Raw genomic sequence first — 21,494 nt, forward strand, 5'->3', positions numbered from 1 at the left:
TCAAAAACGCCAATTGATCGAAGAAAATTAACCATTTCTATCGCATGCGTCTGGTATAGCTCGACATTACAAATAAACATTGCTTCCGATATAAAAATGTTATTCCAGTCAACATTGCTCAGGCTTTTACGCACGCTCGCGACATTTAATGCTTTCAAGTTCAAACACTTTTTGAGCACCCCTGGTTTATACTTATCTGATTCATCTGCCCTGAAGGTTAATAACATCGCATTGTGATGAATTTCATTTTCAATCACTGGATCCGTCAAAGCCAATTGACAACTATCTGTGTCAGTAGTGAACACCAAATCGAGAAAACAATTATTTTGATTTGGTAAACTACACACTTGCAGCAGTCCAACAGAAAGAAAACTGTCAACAACAGCTATCTCGGCCTGAGAGTTGATTCGGTTTGGTAGGTAAAAAGTATTATTTGAATCAAAATGTATCTGATTCCAATTTAAATTCGGCAGGTTCAAATCAACGACTACTACCACGTCATCATTTGGTCCTATACATTCTGCAATTGATTCAACGAACGAGCAGAAAGAGCGATAACGATCAACACTAGAGGTAGGTGGAATATATCCGCAACACAAATAGAGCGACCCGGTGGCTGCTGAAAGTTTAACACAAAGCGCTTCATTGTTTTCAGCCACTGCGTGTTCTGTGCTAGCAATATGATTGTAGACTGCAATCAAAACACCACCGCCGGATTTTTTATCGCTATTAGAGATGTTTCTGTCGCAGCGATATACGGTAAAGTGCGGAGGAAAAAGTGACCTATCTGTTACAGTTGAATCAAGGTAAGTTTCTGTGAAAGCGAAAACATCTATATCAAGCTCGATTGCGGCCATATAGACTGTTTTTTGGCGTTCGCTTCCTTTGATGCTGTTCATATTTTGGTAATACCCATCTAATATTCGTTTTTTTGCAGGTTTTCGAGCAGTCAACAAAGTTGTAGAAGCCAATGAGCACGAAGTTGAAACTGGCGCAGGTATGTTTCCAGAATATTTATCCGTTACAATATTGCATGACCGTTGTACTATTTCAGGTTTTTGATTATTACTGTGTACTGGCAAGCGGTGTAAGAAAGTTGTCAGAAGTGGGCTCACTATCCTTACATTCGGGTCGAAATGGCATCGACATAGGTTCATTCACAAATTCCCGAAAATAAATACCTTTTTGCCAGCTCGAGGGCTGCATCGCCTTTTCTTTATATTGCGAATCGATTCCCACTTTGAACGAGACAAACGTCATCCGACTTAAATCGGCATCTCTACGGACCAGTTTCACAACGTCTATAGGGCCTTCGAGTTTTAGATTCTGCTGAACTAACGTAGAAATTTCATCCACAGTGGCTTATGGTGAGAATCTAGATAGGAACAGCCAGAATTTTTTCACTCGAGGGACAATGGGTATAACCGGGATAGACAAACCGTGCGCTGGCTCTTTATTCCCGCAAAACATTTTAGGAGCATTATACTCATCGTGTGGAGGGTCCACCAAAATACGGGGTCGTTTCGATGGCCGTCCCTCAGTTCCTGATATTGATTTCGGGGTTGAAGGTGTTATGGGAATCTTTCGTGTAATTCTGGTAATCATGTTCGCATTGCTTCTAATTTCACTCGACGACGCGTTTCAACATTCAGCGGTTGAAAGCTGATGGCGTGGCAGCAGAATACGCCAGAGAGCTGGATCAACGGATCGCAGAACAGCAGGAGGAAGGAGTAGAAGACATAAATGGGCTGTGGAGCAGTGTTCACGGCCATCGAAACGACTGCGAGAGAGGTGGTGGGTACGACGCGTGGAAGACAGCCTAACGGCTGGTTCGATGCAGAGTGCCTGAGAGCGACAGATGAGAAGAACCGTGCCAGGAGCCGCATGCTCACTGCGGCTACGCGTCAGAACAGAGAGAGGTACAGGGTGGCAAGAGCTGCCGAAAATAGAACTCATCGTCGGAAGAAGCGCGAGTACGAGGAGCAGGTGCTCGCCAGCGCAGAGGACAGCTATGCTGAAAACGACGTGCGGAGATTCTATAGAACTGTCAACAGAGTCAGAGGCAGGAATTTCCCTGTGCCGGTCATGTGTAATGACAAGGACGGCAACCTGCTTACTGATAAACCGACGGTTGCAGCCAGGTGGAAGGAGCATTTTCAGGCGCTATTGAACGGTGAGGAGCCGGATGAGCAGAGCAGGAACAGGATGACGATTATTAGTGACGAACAAGCTGTGGAGCCACCGACACAGGAGGAGGTGAAAAAGGCGATTAGTGAGCTGAAAAACGGCAAGGCCGCGGGGAAGGACGGTATCCTGGCCGAACTTCTAAAAGCGGGAAGCGAGCGGCTACGGTACTATGCGATCCACCAGATAATACTAAAAATCTGGGCGGACGAACAAATGCCGAACGACTGGTTGGAAGGCCTCATATGCCCTATCTATAAGAAGGGCCATCGATTGGATTGTGGCAACTATCGAGGGATAACGTTGCTCAACTCCGCATATAAAGTGCTCTCCCGTATCCTGTTCTTCAGATTGAGACCGCTAACGGAATCCTTTGTTGGCGAATACCAGGCTGGTTTTCGACAAGGGCGTTCCACGACGGATCAAATTTTCACCCTGCGACAGATCCTCGATAAGTTCCGGGAGTACAACTTATCGACTCACCATCTGCTTGTGGACTTCAGGGCGGCATACGACTCAGTGAAAAGAAATGAGCTGTGGCAGATCATGCTGGAACACGGTTTCCCTACGAAACTGATAAAGCTGAGTCGTATGACACTGGAGGGATCCAAATCGTGCGTGCGGATAGCTGGCGAGACATCAGCCGCGTTCGTAACGCTGGATGGACTGAAGCAGGGGGATGCGCTCTCCAACCTACTGTTTAACATCGCTCTTGAGGGTGAAGTACGAAGAGCAAACGTCGAAAGAAACGGTACGATCATCACGAAATCTCACATGCTTCTTGGTTTTGCGGATGACGTCGATATCATCGGTATCAACCGTAAGGCCGTGGAGGAGGCTTTCGTACCTTTTAAGAGAGAAGCAGCGAGATTGGGCCTTGTCATTAACTCTGCCACAACGAAGTACATGGTAGCTGGCAGAGTGCGTGGGAGTTCTCGTGGTGTTGGTGCTGAGGTGGAGATAGATGGGGAACGATTTGAAGTGGTTGACGAATTCGTTTATCTTGGTACGCTTGTGACATGTGACAACGATATGAGCCGTGAAGTGAAACGACGAGTTGCAGCTGCGAACAGGGCTTTCTACGGACTGCGTAACCAGCTAGGTCCCGTAGTTTGCAAACTCGCACAAAACTAGCGCTGTATAGGACGCTGATACTCCCGGTGGCCCTTTACGGACATGAAGCATGGACGCTGAAGAAAGCTGATCGACGAGTGCTCGGAGTTTTTGAGCGTAAAGTTCTGCGATCGATACTTGGCGGTAAATTGGAAGGTGGAGTGTGGCGCAGACGCATGAATCACGAGTTGTACCAGGTATACAAACATGCTGATATAGTGAAGGTAATACAGCGGGGCAGGCTTCAGTGGGCTGGACACGTAGCCAGGATGCCTGACGAGAGAGCCGCCAAAACTATCTTCAGTAGAGAACCAGGAAGAAGCCGTCGACTCCGTGGTAGGCCTCGCACGCGGTGGATGTGCGCGGTGGAAGAAGATGCACGATCTGCTGGTGTACGGGGAGACTGGAGAACGGCTGCCCAAGACAGAAGAAGCTGGACATCTCTAATTCGTTCGGCCCTAGACCGGTGAACGGCCCGTTAGCCAAAAAAGTAAAGTAAAAGTAAGTAACTCTTCAAACATCTGATTTTGTTGATTCAACACAGCATTAAGTGCATCATTAGTTATAGATGAAGAAAAAAAAAAGTGCATCATTAGCGTTATTCAGAGCCTCACGAAAAGTGACATTGCTCATGAGTTTTCGGCAAGCCTGACACATCCAAAAAATCGCGGCACTTGATTTTACCTCTGCCCATATTGCGGGGTTGAGCCTCGAACATCCGACGTGGAAGATAGACTTACAGAAACCTTGACAGGTAACAAAATCAGCGTCAGACGGGATAACATTAGCACAAGCGTTGCATAGATGCTCCTTTGTAGAACTCATTTTCACAGTTTTTAATCACACTTGCGGTTATACTTCGACTAATCGTTATCGTAGACACTATTAAACAAGTTCCAACACTATCAAAAGTTACGAATATACTGTTTATATCATTAAAAATCTCAAAAAACTGCGGAGGTCGTTTCCTATACGGGTTTGTTTGTAAACAACACACACATATGTTATTGAGATGGATTCTCATATTGGCAGGTGGAACAAGTCGATTTGATTTCAATGTGAGAATATAATAGCCTGGGTCTTAGCTGCATTGATGCAGATCTTCCAGCTGTTGAAATAGTCGGACAGAACATTCAGGCCCTCCTGTAGTCTACGCGTCAAGGCTCTAATCACTCGACCTTTGAGCAAAATCATTTCAAATCGCCTGGAAATACGCGAAAATTTTGAAATGTTGAAATTATATATATCTGTTTATGTGTGTTTCGGGTACCAAAAGAAAACTCGAACCTCTCGAGTGTACGGTCGATTCAATAGTGATTTATTCTTTCTATTCCTTAGTCTATACAGGCCGTACGATCGCAGATCGATACGTGACCTTTAATGCGGGTGGCGTGATAGCGTTTATGCTGATCACAGTGTTTACACTACTCAAGTTTATTTTACTTTCTTTCGCTTATCTTAAAAGGGCCATATCCACCACACGCCCTTTCTTAATGAATTTAAAAATTAGCCTAAAGTTCTAATTTTTAAATCTATATAATGTTTTGTTTGAAATTAGGAATAAAACATATGAAGTGGAAATTAATAATACAAATTGAAATTGGTGGATAATAATAATAAAAATTTATAGTTTGAATTTATAACTATTACTTTAATATAATATATTCGTTACGAAATCTATTGTTGAAAATCTGTATAAAAATTTTTTTGTATCAAATGTTTTTATAAAATATTTGATAAAATGTTTTTGTATATAACGTTTTTGTATAAAATAATTTTGTATAAACTGTTTATGTATAAGAATAACATTCATATAAAACATTAATGGAAATAATCAATATAAGCCACTCTGGTTTCATCTTCTTATCTTTCTGAAAAACTGAATGTAGGTTCCTCTCTCTCTCTCTCTCTCTCTCTCTTTTTTTTTTTTTACTTTAAAAATTCTCTTATTCTGTCCTTATGAACTATGTCTATATCTTTATTATTTTTTATTGCTATCTTTACATTTGATCCCATATCTTCTAAAATTTCATATGGTCCGTTATATTTTGTTTCTAATTTAGGTCCTTTTTCGGTCTTCACGAGGACCAATGTTCCTTTTGTAAAATTTGTGTCTTTGGCGTTTTGATTATATTTTGAAACTCTATTCGCCTTTACTTTGAGAAGATTCTCTCTAGCTTCTCTCTGAGAAACTTGTAGCTTGTATTTCAAAATACTCGTATAGTCGTCAATGTTATGTATTGGGTCTGTTCGGTATTGTCCAGTCAGATTTGAAGGAAGCAGGGATGGTTTCTCCTCAGAGGAAATACGAGAGAAGTGAGATTCTGACTTTGCTCTGTTTTCAAATCGCCTGCTCTTCTCTTTGTTGTTTTGACTAATTTCTCGTGCACACAGCACAGAGGATTGAGAAACTCACACAAAGAGGAAATAAATTGTTCCTTAACACAGAGTGGCTCTTTGTAAAACTTTGTGAAACTCGTTTTGGTTTGCTCGATGCATTTCATTCCTGCACTGGCGCTAGTGTATTAAATACACTAAGGTCGCTTTTTATGCGGTTTATTTACGTGGCTTTTTTACGAAGATTCCGGAATTTACGTGGTTTTTTTACGCGGATTGCGGATTCCGGAATTTACGCGGTTTTTTTTACGCGGATTCCGGAATTTACGCGGATTCCGGAATTAACGCGGTATTTTTTTCACGCGGATTTTGGTTGCTCTTCACCCGGATTGCAGAATTCACGCGATTTTTTTACGCGGATTTCGGAATTTACGCGGTTTTTTTACGCGGATTCCGGAATTTACGCGGCACGTATCCCCCGCATAAAAAGCGACTTTATTGTACACGGGTTTCATATATACTGGGGTCTTTTTTTACGCGGGTTATTTTCATGCGGTTTTTTTATACGCGACTTTTTGCCTTTCTCCTAGAAAGGTATAGCAATCACTTGCAAAACCGAAAGTATAAAAGTGCTATAAAGGGCCGAATGGCATATATCACTCGACACAGCTCGACGAGCTGAGCATTTTCTGTATGTATGTGTGTGTGTGTTTGTGTGTGTGTATGTGCAGATTTTTATTCTCACTCACTTTTCTCAGAGATGGCTGGACCGATTTTCATGAAATTAATTGCAAATGAAAGGTCTCTTTGTCCCATAAGACCCTATTAAATTTCATTGTAATCGGATTTTTAGTTTAGAGGTTATGGTTCAAAATGTAAAAATCATGAAACATCATCACCTCGAAAACTACACAACCGACAACAAAATTGATTTCAAATGAACGGGCTACCTGAAATACCCTTAACTTTTGAATTTCATAATAATTGAACTTGTGGTTCAAAAGTTATAACAAGAAACGTGTTTTAAAGACTACTTAATCTCACTCATGTTTCTCAGAGATGGCTGAACCGATTTTCATGAAATCAGTGTCAAATGGAAGGTCTAGTTGCCCCATAAGACCCTATTGATTTGTTTTGCAATCAGACTATTACTTTTCCTGTTATGTTTAAAAATGTGAAATCCAGCTATGAAAAGGAATATATTCCGATGACTACTTGAACTCACTCACTTTTCTCAGAGATGGCTGACTCGATTTCCACAAAATTAGTGTCAACTAATAAGTCTAGCTGCCTCGTAACACCCTATTGAATTTTCTGTAATCGGACTGTAACTTCGTCTGTAAAGTTCCGAAATGTGAAAATCACGAAACTTCATTATCTCAGAAACTACTCAACCGATTTGATCAATATTAATATCAGATGAGCGGGCTAGTTAAGGGTTAACTGATGAATTATGATTGAACACGTGGTTTCAAAGTTTGGCTGCCCTATACGTTCCCATTTCATTTGATTATAATTGAACTTAAGCCATCGTTATGTATTAAATTGTTAATAAAACAACGAAAGTCTATTATTTCAAAGATTACATGACTAATTTGAACATAACTAGTGTCATACGAACAAGTCATCTCTCAAACTTACAAATAACAAACTTCATAACAATTTGATATGTGGCTCAAAAGTTATGGAAAGAAAAGAAATTCAAATGCTATTTATACCTGCTTTGATTGATATATGTGGTCTCAACATAATTTAAATGTGGTTTTGTACTATTTGAACGTTCCAAATTCATTGATTCCTTGCGATGTGTTTAAAGTCTGCAAATGCACGACGAATCGGCCTTTTGGCCTTTTTCGACTTTTGGCTTTTGGCGCCCTAATTCTGAATAAATTCATATTGGGTGGTATTCGGTCGTTTTCAGCTGATTTTATGGCATCAATCTGACACCGGAAATACCCATATTGGGAGGTGTTTTGTTATTTTGGTTGTTTTCCAGAAACTAACAGTGGTCATCTTTAAATTCAAAATAGTGTCAAGGGTCAATGTTTGGTTTCTATGCATCATCTCGATTATGGCAATATCCATGTTGAGTATTATTTGGTCATTTTCGACTGTTTCCTATAAGTTGGCATTTAGCGATTCAAAATGGTGCCTGAGGTCAATTGTTAGCTCATTGCATCATTCTGGTTCCAGAGATACTCATATTGGATGGTATTTGGTTATTTTAGGCTTTACGAACTAATTTCATTTTTGTCATATGACTTACATTTTAAGTTTTAGAAAAGCGGGCAATGTATGCAGTTTGCGAGGATGCGAAAATGAACGGGAATAGAAGGTGTGACTTTTAGGCTTAGAAAAAATTTTCCCTCGTCCAGACGGGACTCGAACCCGCAATCTCCGTTGTCTCCGGCAAGGTGTTTTGGCCAATTAAACTACTGGGAAAGGTATAAATAGTTCTAAACCAAAGTCGAATCACCCTCTACTATTGTGTTCCCGTATCTCAGCACGCCAACGATGAACTGCACACACTGCCCGGTGGGAGTTTATTTTTTATAACTGAGAGAGTGATCTCTTCACGCACACAGTGTATAATGACTTATTATATCTACAGCGGCGCAAGCGATGAGACACCTCAGTCGGTGGCTAGACTCCGAACGCGTATCACGGAAGAGCTCCGTTGGCTAGATTTACTTTACGAACTAATTTCATTTTTGTCATATGACTTACATTTTAAGTTTTAATTGATTAGTTTAATTGGCCAAAACACCTTGCCGGAGACAACGGAGATTGCGGGTTCGAGTCCCGTCTGGACGAGGAAAAATTTTTTCTAAGCCTAAAAGTCACACCTTCTATTCCCGTTCATTTTCGCATCCTCGCAAACTGCATACATTGCCCGCTTTACTAAAACTTAAAATGTAAGTCATATGACAAAAATGAAATTAGTTCGTAAAGTAAATCTAGCCAACGGAGCTCTTCCGTGATACGCGTTCGGAGTCTAGCCACCGACTGAGGTGTCTCATCGCTTGCGCCGCTGTAGATATAATAAGTCATTATACACTGTGTGCGTGAAGAGATCACTCTCTCAGTTATAAAAAATAAACTCCCACCGGGCAGTGTGTGCAGTTCATCGTTGGCGTGCTGAGATACGGGAACACAATAGTAGAGGGTGATTCGACTTTGGTTTAGAACTATTTATACCTTTCCCAGTAGTTTAATTGGCCAAAACACCTTGCCGGAGACAACGGAGATTGCGGGTTCGAGTCCCGGCTGGACGAGGGAAAATTTTTTCTAAGCCTAAAAGTCACACCTTCTATTCCCGTTCATTTTCGCATCCTCGCAAACTGCATACATTGCCCGCTTTACTTAAACTTAAAATGTAAGTCATATGACAAAAATGAAATTAGTTTGTAAAGTAAATCAAGCCAACGGAGCTCTTCCGTGATACGCGTTCGGAGTCTAGCCACCGACTGAGGTGTCTCATCGCTTGCGCCGCTGTAGATATAATAAGTCATTATACACTTTGTGCGTGAAGAGATCACTCTCTCAGTTATAAAAAATAAACTCCCACCGGGCAGTGTGTGCAGTTCATCGTTGGCGTGCTGAGATACGGGAACACAATAGTAGAGGGTGATTCGACTTTGGTTTAGAACTATTTATACCTTTCCCAGTAGTTTAATTGGCCAAAACACCTTGCCGGAGACAACGGAGATTGCGGGTTCGAGTCCCGTCTGGACGAGGGAAATTTTTTTCTAAGCCTAAAAGTCACACCTTCTATTCCCGTTCATTTTCGCATCCTCGCAAACTGCATACATTGCCCGCTTGACTAATATTTTAGGCTGTTTTTCACAAACCGGAAGTCGCTATCTTGGATTTCAAAATGGTATTTAAAATAATTTCTGGCCCTGAGCGTCATTCTGGTTGAAGAAACACCCATATTGGGTGTAATTCGATCATTTTCCGCTGTTTCCCAGGAACCGGAAGTCGCCAACCTAGAATACAAAATGGGGTCTGTGGTCGATTTCAGCAGCTGTGTATCATTTGTTACCACTAAAAACATTGACCTGCCAAATATGGTTCCATTTAGTTGATTAGTTCGCAAGATGTGCAGAAATTTGTGCAGACACATGTGCTTCCATAAGAGGGAGGGGCGTCGAACCATTATGGACATATTTATTACCCTTTAAAACATCCACATGCCAAATTCGGTTTCATTTGCTTGGTTTGTTCTTGAGTTGTGCAGAAATGTATGTTTCATTTGTATTGGACCCCTCCTTTCCAAAAGAGGGAGGGGTCTCAAACTATCATAGGAACCTTTATCGGGACCAAAAACCCCTACATACTAATTTTCACGTCGATCGGTTCGGTAGTTTTCGAGCCTATATTGATCAAACAGACTGACAGACCGGACTACATTTTTATATGCATAGATTACAACATCAATATTTTAGAACCTAAAGAATGAATATACATTTATTGGATTGAAGCGCTCATGTGAATCTATTTTTACAAATAAAAGTTTGAATGAGAAAGCTGGGTCTGACCGCTACGCTACGATTTTTTACAATAACGCGGATTTTTTTACGCGATTTTTTTAAATAACGCGGATTATTTTTACGCGATTTGGAAGGCATGAAATAAGTTTAGTATAAGTAAATCCAATAAAGTAAAAAATCAATCGTATGGTTCATGACAATGAAATATTCTGTTTCATTAATCTAAATAATTAATATATTTGCTGTTATTATCAAATAATAAGCAATTTTCGTTGATTCGGGAAGAAGAAACAAAATTACATGAATAATTGTATAACGATACGAGTCAGGGTCGTTGCGATAAACTTCCGATTATGGAACGAAAGCTTGAACATGTGGCAAAACAATTATAATAAAGTTATTGTCATGTTCTTCAATGAATTTTCATTTTAGAAGCACTATGAACTGATTTTGTGTGTTTTGTTACCATTTTTATATCATTTTTGCCTTTCTCCACTATAGTAATCACTGGGAAAACCAAAGGTATAAAAGTGGTCCCAATGGCCGAATGTCATATACCACTCGACATCTTTCGACGAACAGAGCATTTTCTGTATGTATGTATGTATGTGTGTATGTGTGTATGTGTGTATGTGTGTGTGTGTGTGTGTGTGTGTGTGTGTGTGTGTGTGTGTGTGTGTGCAACTTTTTTTTCTCACTCAATTTTCTCAGAGATGGCTGGACCGATTTTCAAAAAATTAATTGCAAATGAAAGGTCTAGTTGCGCCATAGGCTGCTATTGAATTTTATCGTAATCGGATTTTAGTTTAGAGGTTATGTATCAAAATTTAAAAATCACGAAATATCAATATCTCAGAAACCACATAACCGATTTCAATAAAACTGGTTTCAAATGATCGGGCTGTCTCCAGAACTTTAATAGTTATCGGTTTCTGTTATACTCTACTAAATATTTTTTTTTTTGGAAATAAATATTGAAATTCAGTCCGCGCAAATTTATATTTCGACTGTGACATACAGTCTTCCTCAGTGCTTATGTGGACTGATGACTGGTGGACCAGTCCACATAAGCACTGAGGAAGACTGTATGTCACAGTCGAAATATATATTTGCGCGGACTGAATTTCAATATTTATTTCCAAAAAAAAATTTTAGTATAACGTATAACGGAAACCGATAACTGTTTCTTTGATTTCCTAAATCACTCTGCTAAGACGCTCGGTATAGATTTTCTAAAAAAAAATAGAATTAGTATCAAATGAAAGGTCTAGCTGTCTCATAACACCCTATTGAGTTTAACTGTAATTGGACAGTAACTTCGTCTGTAATGTATCGAAATGTGAAAATCACGAAACTTCATTATCTTAGAAACTACACAACCGATTTGAACAATATTGATATCAGATGAACGAGCTAGTTAAAGGTTAACTGATGAATTATGATTGAACACGTGATTTCAAAGTTTGGCTGCCCTATACGTTCCCTTTTCATTTGATTGTAATCAAACTTAAGCAACCGTTATGTTTTAATTTGTAAAACAACGAATGTCCATCATCTCAAGTATTACACGACTTTTTTGAACATAACTAGTATCCTACAAACGAGTCATCTCTCAAACTTACAAATAACAAACTTCATAACAATTTGATATGCTGTTCAAAAGTTTTAAAAAGAAAAGAAATTCAAAGACTATTCAACACTATACCTGCTTTGATCAATATAAATGGCCTCAACATGATTTAAATGTGGTAACGTACTATCTGAACGTTCCCGGTATCGCTCGTGATTAAACTGTTCGAAATTGAGAGTCATTTCTTTTATTTCGCTATTTCGTAAACACTAACATTACGTCAAATTTCATATTTTATACTTTAATTACAACATTAATATTTTAGAACCCAAAGAGTGAATATACCCCTTTATTGGATTTAAGCATTCATGTAAATCTATTTTTACAAATAATAAGTTTGAATGAGAAAGGCTGAGTCTGACTGCTAGGTGGATCAATTTAGGTTTTAAGTTTATATATACTTACGTGATTTTTTTTTTTATCGGATCTTTTTTTTTTGAACGGAGTTTTTTACGCGATTTTTTAAAATTACGCGGTTTTTTATACGCGGTTTTTTTCAACGCGGTACAACCAACCGCGTAAAAAAGGCCCCAGTGTAAATCCAAGCGGTGCGGTTAAAAAACACGGGCGTTAAAAAAGGTTAAAAAAGTTAAGGCCATACATAAATCGCGTCGTTATTTTTCTAAGATCTGATACTTTTTTATCGGAAAGAATAGTTAACGTTCTAAATTAAAAAAAAATCATATTTCTAAGATATGATGTTTGATTATCATTATACGGGTAAAAAATGAAATTTAAATTAACTGATTTTACTGCGTTACTCGAACAGAGTTCGAAAAAAGCAATCATTTGAAGTACAAAAATGAAGCTTCATCTTTCAAAGATTTATTGCTTACTTATCGATAAATAGTTTAGAGATCAAAATCGTACATAAATGCCTCCACTACATTACTGTTCGACTTGAGAAAAAGTAAATGTTCTAAGTTATCCTTACTGAGATTCATCCTGAACTTGGTCAATATTTGCCCGAGTCCATTGAATTCTTGTTCAACTGAAACCTGTGTGCAAGGTAGTTGAAGCACAGTCAGGGCTAAAATAGATAAATCGCTGTCATGCTTTGCATATTTTTTCCAATATGCAAGTACATTAGCATCAAATGGCAGGCACATGTCTATTTGAATTCGACGGATTCATTTCTCAATATCAATGTCACTAGATGACTTCGACAGTCTCTTAGAAAGCAGGAACTTTTGAACCCGATGTAAGTCGATCAGACTCGGACTTGCTGTTGGAGAAGTTGATGTCTTTTCCGGTGTCGTTTCAGTAGTTCGTAGAGATTGAATGACTTTCCAGGTTACCAGTAAATGTTGCTAAAATCAAAAACAAATTTTAAAAACAAATCATATATAAATTAAAATAACTTTTCTGTGTAAACATACGATGGCTGTTTCCTTCTACTCTGAAGTTAGTACCGCTGGTTCAAAATCAGTTAGGCGAGGATCGACATACAGAGCCGCCAGGAATGCAGCATTATCCATCCACATGTGTCTGCGGTGATTTAATGCCTTGAGCAGCTGCTTCGAAATTGTATCTCCAATTTCCTGCAACTCAAGACAGCACTCTTGCCAATAAAGGTAAAAGGAACCACATAGCAAAGTTTCCTCCTGAATACGTTTAGTTAGTATATACACCGGTTTGGCTGCCAATACGAATTGATCCACTCGTTGCCAAAATTTTGTGTTGAATGACTTCAATAGTTGCGGCGGTAGAAGGCTAATTATAAAATCCTTTCAATCTTGCAACCGACTGATCATAAGGTAAGCGGACCTCCAACGCGTATCGCCATCCAAAAACGGTAGATTTCGAGATTGGTCCAGCTTGAAGGAATTCACATATGGTTGACAACGCATAATCTTTACGAGATTTCTGGCGTTAGTAAGAAACCTTGACAGTGATTTGGTTTTTAGTACATCGTAGACAGAAAGCTGAACTGTGTGCGCTGCGCATCTAACGCTGGTTAAATGAGTGTTCACTGTAGGGTATGAGCTAGCTGAGTTTAGGGTAAAACGGATTAACAGTGTTGTAGATGAGAAAGCGTGAAACAGAATCACCCTGTAAGAGGAATGAAAAGAGGAAAGGGAGCGAGAGATGGGTTGAACAGAAAAAGGCATGTAAGGAGACGCAGCGGATAAAAAGGTGTGCTCTGTAAAACAGGTGAACTATACGGGAATAAATAAAGATTTACGGAAACAGTTGGTGGCGATTGTTGAAGTATTTACATCTGGCGACGAGTGATACGGATCAGCGAAGGTAATTCAATGAAACATCCAATGAAAATGAAATTTTTGTTGGTGATTGAAGAAAGTTAAAACATCATGGCGGCGACAGATTTTCGTCCGAATGAACTTTTTCTTTTTTTTTGCTATCTGGTGAACAAGTTAGAGGGGAAGGAAGGGTTTCTTCCTCTAGCTTGGTGGCGTTTTAGTACATATGTGAGTGATGGATTTTTTGTCATCGTTCGGAGCCTGAGTCGGTTGCCAGTTATTTAGAGAGAACGAGTGGTTGCCACATATCTGCACTGAAAAAAAGTGTTTTGTTTTTGGTTTTTAATGTTAATGAAGCAGAGAATCAAATTGAATCAAAAGATTTTGGTGGTTTGAAAAGTGTTGAATCACTACGGTAACATGTTGAATCACCGGAGGGGTGAATTCATAACAGCTTCTGCAGCTAGGATGCTGGAAACACAATTAAATGCTTCATATTATTGAAGTTTCTGCAGCTGGGGGCCGAAATTGTTAAATAAATAAGGTTTCTACAGCTAGGGGGCTGGAAACAAAATATTAAATGTTATAAATGTTTCTTCAGCTAGTGGGCTGGAAACGGTTTCTGCAGCTAGGGGGCTGGAAACAACGTTAGGAAAAACGTCGCATATCAGTTTTCTACAGCTAGGGGGCTGGAATTGTGAAATAAATAAGGTTTCTGCAGCTAGGGGGCTGGAAACAAAATATGAACTGTTAAAAGTTTTTCAGCTAGTGGGCTGGAAACGATTTCTGCAGCTAGGGGGCTGGAAAAAATGCGGTAGGAAAAACGTCAAATATTAGTTTCTGCAGCTAGGGGGCTGGAAACAATATGACAAACGAACGAATTCCTTTTCGTCTTGAAGATTATAGAGTAAACTGTAGACTTCCATCCAAGTCATGTTCAAAGATGATTGTTCGTCGTCGTGGTTGCGGGAGACCCTTAACCTAGTTTCTGGAAAGGGTGAACCTAATAGTGAATTTTATTAAACGAAAACAAGTGACGATTTTGAATCTTACGTTTTTTTCCATGGTTTGTTTTTCTCTAGATGGATGAGAGTCGCCCGTTGGGTATGTTTAGATGCGAGCAAATGGAAAGCGGAAAATTGGCCAAAGCGTGGTTTGAGTGGAAAGGCTCGCTTGAATGTTATTTTGATTCATACGAGATTACTGACCAAAAGCTAAAACGATCCAAAATGTTACATTTGGGAGGTCCACAGCTTCAAAAAGTTTTCAGAAGTCTGGAAGGGACGGAAAATTTTCCATCGGTGCTGCTCCAGATACCGTGGTACGACGTCGCAATAGAGCGACTAGATGCCTATTTTAAGCCACGTCGTCAAGACGTGCTTGAACGATATAAGTTACGCAATATGAAGCAAGGTAGCAACGAACGATTTGCTCATTTCGTTCTACGTCTGCGGCAGCAACTCCAGGACTGTGGACTGGATAAGTATCCACAAGACGTTAAACACAGCGTAGAAGAAATGATGTTAATCGATGTGATCCTAGAAGGTTGTACTTCTGCCGAACTTCGTCGAAAGATATTAGAAAAAGATCAACCTCTGTCTGACATCGAAGCGCTGGGTGAATCCTTGGAAAGTGTTAGAGCACAGGAGTTGGAAATGAGCAGCAAGTATTCTCACGGTGATTCCGGAGAACTCGAAGTACGGAAAATTAATAAATTTGCAAGCAACAGAACTGAGCGTAAGCAGGAGCGGATCGTAAAGCGGTTTGGAAATAATTTCTCTCCAAAAGGAACTAAGCGAGACCAAAGGGTAGTATGTTATTCGTGTGGTAAGAGCGGGCATATTTCTAAGGATCCCGGTTGTCCTGCGAAAGGAAAAAAATGCAATAGGTGCCAAGTTATTGGTCATTTCGAGAAAACATGCCGCAAACGACCATCGAAGTTTACGGAGCATGTTACGTCGAAACAAGTCCAAGAAATAACCCACGAACCGCCCACGTTTGCAACTGAGAACGAGCCATCCGAAAACAACAACGAGCAGAAGGTGTACTATACTTTTCATACTGGAAATCTGACGAACCTTGTCGAGTGTAAAATAGGAGGAATCACAACCGAAATGCTGATTGATTCTGGATCTGACGCTAATCTGATTACCGTTGGAACTTGGGAAATGATGAAATCCAGAGGTATTACAGTCCAGAGGTGTAACAAAGGAAGTGACAAGGTCCTGAGGGCGTATGGTAGTGATTCGCCGCTAGAAATATTGGGATCATTCATAGCGATGATCGATTTAGCGAAGCGGTCAGTTAGTGCGGAGTTTTTCGTTGTCGAGAAAGGTCAGCGTAATATACTGGGTGATGCGACATCCAAGCAACTCGGCGTGTTGAAGATCGGAATTGATGCAAATGAGGTTCACGAGGAACCGGTGGCAGCATCGGCGTTTCCTAAGATTAAGGGAATGCAAATCCATATCCAAATGGATCCCACTATTGTTCCCGTTTTCCAACCGCTAAGACGAATTCCGATTCCGTTAGAGAATGCAGTTAACAAGAAACTGGATGAGCTTCTTGAAAGAGATATCATAGAACCGAAGAAGGGCCCAGCAACATGGGTCTCTCCGCTGGTAGTGGCGAGGAAGTCCAATGGCGAGATTCGGTTGTGTGTGGATCTTCGTCGCGTAAATCGGGCTGTAATTAGAGAACGCCATCCCATGCCAGTTATCGAGGACGTTTTGGCAAAGATCGGTAGAGGAAACATATGGAGCACGTTGGATATCAAGGACGCGTTTTTCTTGCTAGAACTGGACGAAGAATCTAGAAGTGTCACAACCTTCATTTCGCATCGAGGACTGTACCAGTTCAAACGTCTTCCTTTTGGGTTAGTTTCGGCTCCGGAGATATTCCAGCGCACTATGGATGAAATTTTGGCTGACTGCGAGGGTACCTATTGGTATTTAGACGACGTCGGTGTCGAGGGAAGCACTCTTGACGAACATGACGAACGTCTGACAAAGGTATAATTCTAAAATAAATTTATTTCTGTTTTGATGATACAATAAATACTCTACTGCTCCACTAATGCGTTTTTTTAATGTTTTTTTTCCCAAAATTGTTTGGTAACAGGTACTAGACAAGTTAGAGGAAAAGGGTGTGGTCTTGAACAAACATAAATGTGTGTTCCGGACAACTGAGTTTGATTTTTTAGGTTACCGGATAAATCGAGAAGGCATCTTACCTTCAGCAGCAAAACAGAATGCTATTACTACGTTCCGACGGCCGAAAAACGATAGCGAAGTCCGGAGTTTTCTTGGGCTTGCTAACTATATGGGTAAATTTGTGCCTAACCTATCAACCCTAGACGAACCTCTACGTAACCTCATACGAAAAGGTTCAAGGTTCCAATGGGGAGAAAGAGAAGAACAAGCTTTCAATGAGATCAAGGAAAGAATTTCTAAGGCAAGTTGTCTAGGGCTCTTCAAACTAGAGGACGAAACAGCGGTCCTAGCTGACGCGAGTCCTCATGCGCTTGGAGCAGTACTAATTCAAACTAATGCTATGAAGGAATCTAGAGCTATCTGTTTTGCGTCAAAATCTCTGACGGATACTGAACGACGATACTGCCAAACGGAAAAAGAGGCGCTCGCGCTGGTGTGGAGTGTTGAGAGGTTCCAGACTTACCTGATCGGCAGGGAGTTTAATCTTCTTACGGACTGTAAAGCACTTACATTTCTTTTTTCACCTACGTCACGGCCATGTGCTCGAATCGAACGCTGGGTACTACGCCTGCAAGGGTTTCAATACAGGATCGTGCACATTTCGGGGAAGCTAAATATAGCGGACGTTATCTCAAGACTTTCAACTATTCCACCAAAAGCCTTTGATGAAGGCGAGGAGTTGATGGTTCGCGAGGTGATTGATTCAGCCATTAGTGCTACTGCTCTTAAATGGGAAGATCTCGAAAAGGCCAGCCGTGATGATCCCAAAATTCAACTAATTTTTCAAGCTCTGGATTCTGGACGTTCTGATGAAGTACCATTAGAGTACAGAATGGTGTTCTCAGAGTTATGTAGGTTAAACAACGTGTTGTTGAGAACTGACCGTATAGTGGTACCTTTAAATTTGCAACAGCGAGTCCTTCAACTTGCTCACGAAGGACACCCAGGAGCTCGAATCATGAAAGGGCATCTTCGCGCCAACGTCTGGTGGCCAAAGATGGATCAACATGTCGAAAAATTTGTTAAAACATGTCGCGGATGTTTGTTGGTATCTCTGCCAAATCCGCCGGAACCAATGGTACGGAAGGAGTTACCAACACGACCATGGGAACAGATAGCCATTGACTTCCTAGGACCGCTTCCTGAAGGAGAAAATCTTCTAGTGTGTGTGGATTATTTTAGCAGATTTTTAGAAGTCGTGGTAATGGATGACACATCAACGTCTGCTACTATTACCGAACTGATGATTATTTTCTCTCGATATGGAATACCAGAGAGCCTGAAAGCCGACAATGGTCCGCAGTTCACATCCGAAGACTTTTTAGCTTTCTGTGAGGAGTATGACATCCGGTTGGTGCACTCGATTCCTTATTGGCCTCAGATGAACGGGGAAGTTGAGCGTCAAAACCGCTCTATCCTGAAGCGATTGAGGATAGCCCAGGAATTGGACAAGGACTGGCGGAAAGAGTTGAGGCAGTATCTTCTGATGTATCACGCAGCCAATCATACGACCACAGGGAAACCCCCATCAGAGCTCATGTTTGGGCGCCGCATACGCACTAAATTGCCAAGCATTTCAAAGGCATCAGAGCAATACGACGTCGTTAGAGAACGGGACGCTATTGAAAAAGAGAGAGGGAGGTTATATGCGGATAAGAAACGCAGAGCTAAACCAAGTGGGTTGCAAGTGGGAGATCGCGTTCTAGCGAAGCGTACCAGGAAGGGAAATAAGTTGTGTGCCGACTTCTCACCTGAAACTTTCGATGTTGTCCAGAGAAGCGGAGCTGATGTTACCATTCGTTCAACCAAGACAGGGAAGGAATTCAGAAGAAACGCGGCACATTTGAAAGCAATTCCCCGCGAAGAATCCAACGGAAATGATCCCATTGATGATGCAACATCGTCGGAGTCGGGTTTGGAGCTCGATGGAGCTGAACCTACCGGAAACGCGAAATCGTCGAAGCCGGGTTTGGCCCTCGCAAGTAACCGTCATCATGAAGAGGGGGATAGAAATCCAGAAGGAGCATCAGGCGGATTTCGGAGAGCAAGTACATCTAAAAGAACAAAAGTAGAACCTAAGCATTTCAAAGACTTTGTAACCTATTGAATAACTCGTTTAAAGAAAGAGGGGAGTGTAGGGTATGAGCTAGCTGAGTTTTAGGTAAAACGGATTAACAGTGTTGTAGATGAGAAAGCGTGAAACAGAATCACCCTGTAAGAGGAATGAAAAGAGGAAAGGGAGCGAGAGATGGGTTGAACAGAAAAAGGCATGTAAGGAGACGCAGCGGATAAAAAGGTGTGCTCTGTAAAACAGGTGAACTATACGGGAATAAATAAAGATTTACGGAAACAGTTGGTGGCGATTGTTGAAGTATTTACATTCACTACAGGCAGACCATCTTGCAATTCAAGGAGCACAAACTCGTCTTCATCTTCCTCATCAAGGTCTTCGATTTCAAGATCATCACTAAAAGAAGACAATTGTATTTTATGTTATTTTTACAGAAATATTTACCTGGTCAATTCATAGTTCTCAGCGTAATCTATGCATTCTGGACCTTCCAGGACCAACTCTAGTTCTTCATCATCAATTTTGTAATCGTTGTCACCATACAAAGTATCTTCAATTTGCTTGTTTCGAAACAATCCGGAAGCTTCTATGAAATTTTGACCATTCCCAAGTAACAATTTAAGTCGTATTGCATTCTTTTAGCGGTTTTCATGACCAATTTTGCAAAATTGCTGTTAAAACTAAAAATACTATCAGAACCTCCTGATAACCGCTATAAGTTTGCTTTACAGCCAGGTGGCCCACCCTTGCCAAGCTTATTGAATCAATTATAAGAATGGCAATAAAACTACTTTGAAACCACATGGAAAGAATACCGCATACTGTAAGCAGCTGGCATTACCTCTTTAAGAGCGCAATAAGTTTGGTTGCATTATTGCGCTCTGCTACTTGCTACAATAAGTCCAATCAACTTTTCATTGCTTGACAGCAACCGTAATAAGTTGATTTGTTGTGCCGTTCCTGCACACACACCAGAACATCACGCCACTTTTTTAAATAAGGAAATCTCTCGTCGCGGGAGAAATGTTTCACCTGTGTTGGTTATCATCGTGCAATCGATTTTATTTGATGGTGATATTGTAGAAAGATAAGGAATAAGGAGGGGTTTTTGGTAGGTTTTGTAGCTCTCAAGCATATGCGCATTAAATTTTGTCGTGCATTTTGAGATCATAGGCGCTTAAAATTTATGCGCCATCAAAATAGTATGGGCTTACAAAAATGATCTCATTGTTGGCAAAAATGAATTGGATTGTTTCAGCTCAGTTTTTCAGAAAAAAAATCTAGCCGTGTTCTTCAATACAGAGATAGATCAAAATCAACTTAGGTTATTCAATTTATTTGTTAGTCAGACGACGATTCGATTTTCGTTTCAAGATTATAAAAAGTTTCAAAAATATCAATATGGCGCGGTTGGTAATTAGTTGGCATTAATCGTAGCCGCAATAAGCCTAGTTCAATGATATATATATATATTTATATGTTGTAAGGTGCGGCAAAGGTTGGATGCCTGCATTATTAGAGAAAAATATGGTAAATCCCTGGGGACTAGACAACTTTATTTGTATGAAAAATCTGACATCACACCGACAATAATGAGGAATCAACAAACTTTGATATAAATAGAGAGGTGCACGAAAAATGCAACGATACATACTTAGTTTAATTGAATATTGAATATATTTCGAAATATATCAATAGTGTCTTGCCACTACCTTATTTTTAAGGACGCATAATTTAACGACATATGAAATTATTTTCAACCAAAACGAGACAAACTGGCGATAAAATTTCAATAAAAAACTACCGAAAAGTACCGTCAGGCGCCCTAATTCCGCGCAGTTTAGAGATATCAATGTTTCGGAAACTGTCAAAATTTCAAATTCGATCATATTTGTGATGTAAAATATGATTTAGATAGCATATTTGATATAACTTCAATGAAAAATATCGCAAGTGTCTATTAACTTTCGGATATTAGAATCAAACGAGCAAACCTAATGAATGTGCAAGCTCTGAACTCCGTGCACTGTGAGGAAAAGGGTCCAAATTCCGTGCATTGAAGCTCCTAATTCCGCGCATCGCAAAAATTCATGTTTTACGCAATCATACAACAGTATTTAATTTTTTTTGTTAAAAAAAACTAATATTAAATACAAGGTTTATTTCAAAAAAGAATTTCAATAAATTTATTAGTTGTTTTGTTTTTCATACATTCCGACTTAGTCATTTTTTTTATTTATTTCATTTGTT

The 21,494-nt window shown here is 40.1% G+C and overlaps 1 protein-coding gene and 1 long non-coding RNA gene across 2 annotated transcripts; both read left to right on the plus strand.

Annotated features, from left to right (window-relative positions):
- The first annotated feature begins 279 nt into the window (after nt 1-279).
- On the plus strand, nt 280-1,199 carry LOC129730687 (uncharacterized). Its single transcript, XR_008728908.1, has 5 exons — nt 280-415; nt 474-573; nt 656-806; nt 938-997; nt 1,055-1,199. It is a non-coding gene; the product is annotated as an uncharacterized LOC129730687 (long non-coding RNA).
- Nucleotides 1,200-15,190: 13,991 nt separating this feature from the next.
- Nucleotides 15,191-19,280, plus strand: LOC129728811 (uncharacterized protein K02A2.6-like). The gene is made up of 2 exons (XM_055687278.1): nt 15,191-16,972; nt 17,082-19,280. Exons 1-2 carry the CDS (start codon nt 15,191-15,193, stop codon nt 19,278-19,280), a joined length of 3,981 nt encoding a protein of 1,326 aa, XP_055543253.1.
- Nucleotides 19,281-21,494: the final 2,214 nt, after the last annotated feature.

This window comes from Wyeomyia smithii, chromosome 3 (assembly GCF_029784165.1).
Source record: "Wyeomyia smithii strain HCP4-BCI-WySm-NY-G18 chromosome 3, ASM2978416v1, whole genome shotgun sequence".
NCBI lineage: Eukaryota > Metazoa > Arthropoda > Insecta > Diptera > Culicidae > Wyeomyia > Wyeomyia smithii.